The 6,000-nt window shown below is 41.6% G+C and overlaps 1 protein-coding gene across 1 annotated transcript in view; it reads left to right on the forward strand.

Annotated features, from left to right (window-relative positions):
- mamdc2a (MAM domain containing 2a) overlaps window positions 1–3,504 on the forward strand; it is a 131,198-nt gene extending 127,694 nt beyond the window's left edge. The window contains exon 14 of the mRNA XM_059973850.1: window positions 3,023–3,504. Coding sequence (XP_059829833.1) covers window positions 3,023–3,093 — 71 coding nt within the window. The 3' untranslated portion in view covers window positions 3,094–3,504. The remainder of the gene's footprint in view (window positions 1–3,022) is intronic.
- Window positions 3,505–6,000: the final 2,496 nt, after the last annotated feature.

Raw genomic sequence — 6,000 nt, forward strand, 5'->3', positions numbered from 1 at the left:
TAAATGCCTGACTTTCGAACACCTCTCCTTACAAAAGAGCTCCTGTGATATTCTTAAATTCAAGAGTCTGATGTATGTACACACTAATTGGCCACTTTATTAGATACAACTATTCATTTATGCAACAATCAGCCAACTTTGTGGCAGTAACGCAATGCATAAAAGCACGTAGACATGGTCAAGAAGTTCAGTTGTTGGTCAGATCAAACATCAGAATGGGGAAGAAATGACTAAGTGACTTTGATGGTGGAGTGATTGCTGCTGCTAGTCAGGATAGTTTGAATACATCAGAAACTGCTGATCTGGGATTTTCACAAACTCTATAGAGTTTACAGAGAATGGTATGAAAAGCAAAAAAAAACACAATGGGTGGCAGTTCTGTGGGCAAAAATGCCTTGTTAATAAGGGAGGTCAGAGGAGAATGGCCAGACTGGTTCAAGTTGACCAGAAGCCAACAGTAACAAATAACAATGTGTTGAAACAACAGCGTACAGAAGAGCATCACATCAAACCTCCAAAAAGCATAGTTTCAAAGATTACTTGGCCACAGTAAGTTGCCTCCAGTGTGTAGATGAGTGGTGTAGACTTGCTGGGTTAAAATGGCCTCTTCCTGTACTGGAAAGAAATATGGTATTGATCTCTGAACCTCCCTCAGGATGAAGGAACTGTAATCTGGAAGAAAAGGACTGAGCACAAAATCATTTCTGTGGCATTTGTGCAGTTAAAGATACCTTTACAATCATTTATCATCTTGTACAAAAAAGGTGCTTTAGAATGACCCTACCGCCCAGTTGCCAACTGACTCTTATAAGTAACACCAAACAACATTTACACATAATATTTGAAGTTGAAACTTACACTAAGATGCCTCTCAGTTATGTTATCAAACATAAAATGAACACCAATCCATATACTCAAGGAGAGAGGTTTTGAGAAGCAGCATAATGAGGACAGGGGCAGGGAGGTTCAGTGAGGGAATTCCAAGGCTGAGAGCCCAGAAGGCACAGACACCACTAGTAGATAGATTATGTCTGAGGACAATTAAGAAACTAGAACAGGAGGAATGCAGAGATATTGAAGGAGTGACAGAGCTGAGGTCAGGTGAGGTCACAGAAACATTTAAAAACAGGGGAATGAGAATCTTATAACTGAGCCACTGCCAGTCTAGCAGCCAGTATAGGTGAGTGACCTTCATATGAAACCTGGCAACAGAGTTGTGGTGAACTTCCATTTGCAGATGGTGCACATTGGGAAGTTGGACAAAAGCATGTTGCAAATGCAGAACACAGAAACTACAATAAACTGTGGAAATCCTGGCATAATTTGAAAACCTTCATGTATTATTGGTCAATTCTGTGGCATTCTCTCTACTTTGCCAACATTTTGAACTGTTGCAAATGCAATCTAAATGTGTGTGTTCCACAATTATACAAATATACAAGCTATTTAAGAGTGACTCCTCTAATAGAAAGTGTCTGTGAAGGAGCGGACAACTTCTCAGCAGAGGAAGGTCACTTGGCTCTCCAGTTTTGAAGCGTTCTTTTCACTCGTTTCACAGACCATCTCACTGCTTTACTGCCTTAACTCACTTCAGTAGAATTAGTTAATAATTTAAAAAACTTATTTATGTAAACACACACAAAACGCTGGAGGAACTCAGCAGTATCCAATGACTGAGACCCTTCTTCAGGACTAGAAAGGAAGTGGGAAATTCCTGAATAAAATGGTGGAGGGGCAGCAGAGTGGTAGAGGGATAACTAGAAGATGATAGGTAAAGTCATGTGGTGGGAAAGGTAAAGGGCTGGGGAAGAAGGAATCTATAAGGAAAGAAGAGTGGACCACAGGAATAAGAGAAGGAAGAGGAGACCCAGCAGGAGGTGAGAGGTAGGTGAGAAGAGGTAAGAGGCCAGAGAGGAAGATTGATTTTCCTGCCTTCAGGTTGGAGGCTACCCAGATAGAATATAAGGTGTTGCTCCTCCACGCTGAGGATGGCTTCATCGTGGCACAAGAGGAGGTCACGGATTGACATGTCAGAACAGGAATGCAAATCTGAATTAAAATATTGGGCACACCCGGATGTTCCGCTTTTGGCAGATAGAGTGGAGGTGCTTGATGAAGCAGCCCCCGCCCCCAGTCATGATGGGGAAGACCAAGGTAGAGGGGGCTGCTTCGGGAGCACTGTATGCAATAGACAGTCCCTGTAGATTTGCAGGTGAAGTGTTTGCCTCACCTGGAAGGATTGTTTGGGACACTGAATGCAGGTGAGGGAGGAGATAAATGGGCAGGTGTAACACTTTGGCCACTTGCAAAGTTGTGCCGGGAGGGAGATTAGTGGGGAGGGATGAATGGACAAGGGAATCATGGGGAGAGTTATCTCTGTGGAAGGCAGAGAGTTGGTGGGGGGGGGCAGATGGAAAGAAGAAAAGATGTGTTTAGTCATAGAATCCCTTTAGAGATGGCGGAGGTTGCAGAGAATGATGTGTTGGATCTAGGGGCTCATGGGGTGGTAGGTGAGGACAAGAGTTAAGGAGGCAGGAAGATGGGGTGAGCATGGATGTTCAGCATGGTTGGTGTCAGGAAACCACTGCTAGGAGTGTTGGTGAAAGCAGATGCAATAGTGTCTTTTAGATAGGCACATGATCCATACCCCTTCATTCCCTGTAGACCACGTTCTGGAAGAAGCAATTAGTTTAACTTGGTATCATGCTCGGCATTATAGGCAAAGGGGCCTCTTCCAGAGTTGTACTGTGCTATATAATATGCAATCCACTCAATCAACTGAATCACATTCTTGTCCCTGGATCTTGGTATACTGGCCATCTCCACCACAGAACCCCAAAATGTATTGCAGCACCTCTCATGTTAAAAGCATGTTCATAAGGTTAGTGACAAGTTTGGCACCTAACATTAGGGAAATGTCAAAAAGGTAAGTTTCAATGCAAACCAGATAAGGTGGGTTAAAGTTGAATATTTTTTTCCTGAACATAAGCGTTTGTTACCTGTGTTGCTCTTTCTCATTTAGATTCGGAGAGTCCTTTGACATTTGACCCAGAATCTCCAAATGAACCTGACTGGTACAGCATTTATATCTGAATAGAGGTCCCCGACGCAAGCCACACTGAGAACGTTTGAGTCATAGGAGCTTGATGTGGATCTTGCAGAAGTTGTAAATATTTTTTCCTCCTCACAGGACAGAAGATTTCATTTGATTTGAATGTCTTCTTGCTCAGAAACCTTTAGCTCAGAAAAGTGTTATGTTTGTTTTGTACGAAAACGTAGTGGCCACAGGGCTCCTTAGTTTCTAGTTAGCAATATCCAGTAATCGTAATTACTGAAGAACTGTAAATATTAAACATTTCAGACTGGTAAAAGGTGATGTTTATGAGTAATGTTTCAGTTTAATGTTTGTATTCAAAGACCATTAGAAGCATAGCTAGCTATTGCTTCTTGGCTATGTCTTACAAAATCCAAATGTCAATTGTGTTCTATATTTATCCAGAAGAAAAATAAAATATATAAACTAAATCTTAATTGCAATTTATCTCTTTCTGAACTGGAGGTTCGATCAGTTTGCTCTTTAAGTAGAGAACCACATATGTCGATCAAAACGTGACCCTGGGTAATAAAATGCAGTGTTAAAGTAGATGACCGAAAAGCTTGATCAAAGGACTAGATTTAAAGGAACTTTTCAGATGGAGGTGGAGATATTTACTGCATGTTTTTATGCTGTATGACTCTATAAGTGCATGAACCAGTTAAATGAGGTATGCTCCAACTGAAGTACTGTCACTGCTTGTAAGAAACAATGCCAAAATCTTAAGTGAGGTGTTATAGAGGTTTAGAGAGATACAGTACAGAAATGGGTCTTTTGGCCCAACTGATCCATGCTGATCAAGTGGCCTATTTAAGCTAGTCCCATTTGCCTGTGTTTAGCCCATATCCCTCTAAACCAGGAGTTCCCAACCTTTTTTATGCCATGGACCCCTACCATTGATCGAGGGGTCTATGGACCCCAGGTTGGGAACCCCTGCTCTAAACCTTACCCATGTGTGTATTTGTCTAAGTCTGTCTTTTAGATGTTCATGTGCCAGCCTCAATAACTTCTCACATCTTCTTCCATATACTGACCACTCTTTATGTGAAAACACTGTCCCATGGTTCAATTTTAAATCTTCCCCTCCCACCCCTCTCTAACCCCATGCGTTCTAGTTTTTGATTCTTTTTCCCTGGGTAAAAAACTGTGTGCATTCGCCCTTTCTATGCCCCTACCAGTTTTACACATCTCTGTAATACCACCCCTCAGTCACTTATGCCCCAAAGAATAAAGCCTTAGCCTGCCCAACATTTCCCTCTAACTCTTGCTTAAGACTCCCAGTTTGACAGGTTCTAGGATCAGAGTTCCATGTGGGTAAGAGGAACAAGGGCAGGTAACCCCTAGGTATGCAAGTCAGTGAGACCAGAGTTAGAGACCTGGACTTTGCCAGCATCTTCACTCATTGTCATCGGCATGTTCTGAGGTGGATGCCGAAGATCAAAGCTAAAGGTCAATAGGAAGTTGGCTCTGATGGCCGAAGTCCTGGGTCTGTGAGTCCACTGGGGTTAGAAGACTTGTCTGTATGGGTTCTTCAAAGTCTTCTTTGCATTCTTTCCGGCTTAAACATTTTCATAAATTTTCCGCATTCTTTCCAGCTTACTAGAATGGCACTGAATGATAAAGAGACTGGAGAAGTTGCATAGTTCTCTAATATCAGAAAGGGTTAAGAGGGGATTGGAATGAAGAGTTGAACATCAGGATTGTTAACCAGTAATGACAAAGCAACCAAATGAGGAAATTTATTTTATTCCTTTGTGACAGGAAATGATCAAGGAATGAATCAAGCAGCTTCGGTGGTGTCTCTAAAATGGGGGAATTGATTAAGTGGGAATAGAATCATACATTCCATAAGATTTTCAAAAGGTATTGATAGGTTAGGTGTTAAGAGAGTGATTCCCCTGGCAGTGCAGTATAGGATTTGAAGACAGTCTCCGGGAATGGGTTGGATAAAGGAAAATGAGGAAAAAATGCTTTCTCTCAAAGAATTGTGGATCTTTGGAATTCTGTACCTCACGGCATGTGGATACTGAATGAGCAGATTCAATGTCTTTTAAGATGGAGTTGTTGGGGGATGCTGAGATTCCTGTTGAAGATTGATCACCAGGGATTATATTGAATTTACCTATTTTACATAACTCACTTCTAATGAAATAAATAAGCACTTAGACGTTAAAGGAATTATAGAATATGGATATCACATGGGAGAGTGGAGACGAAGTCTTACTGATTGGTAGATTAGTCTTGGACCACTAATCTTTCCTATACTTTTAACTACCTGGTGTATAATTTAGAAAACTAAAAGGGAAGGAAGAACAAGTATTTAATTAGACCTTAAAGAGCCAACAATGGTTGTATGGGTTGAATGGCCGTTCTGCTCTGTCTCATTTTGACTCCGTGAATGTTTATGTCCCACTCACTGCCCTGAGTTGGGGAACACTGAACTCCTGATCCTGAATTAGGGAATGCCAAACTCACTGTCCTGAATTAGGGAATGCTGAGCTTGCCGTCCTGAATTAGGTAATACAAGATTCATCCAGTTCTTAATTTATTATCTGCAAATGGAGTGTGAGGGGGCAGAGAGCTGGAACAATCTTGTACACTGTAGTTTTCCTAGGATGATGCGAACCCCAGTCAGGAAACACAATGGAAGGAGGAAAGTATTTCAGAAGTCAGAGACAGGTGTTACAGCTGAAACTCTGCTGAACCAGAAATCTCGAAGTGCAGATATGAATTAATCTGGCTGAAAGCAGTAGATGCAGAAATTGTTATTTAAAACTTCTTAACCTCAGCTAAACAAGCAAGACAATGTTTGTGGATGGAACTAAAGCACCCTTTATAGCAGAGGCTCACTGTGATTAGATGGATTATCCTTCAATCCACATCAGTGTGCACTAGGAACTGTGATA

Source organism: Hypanus sabinus, chromosome 7 (genome assembly GCF_030144855.1).
Source record: "Hypanus sabinus isolate sHypSab1 chromosome 7, sHypSab1.hap1, whole genome shotgun sequence".
Taxonomy (NCBI): domain Eukaryota; kingdom Metazoa; phylum Chordata; class Chondrichthyes; order Myliobatiformes; family Dasyatidae; genus Hypanus; species Hypanus sabinus.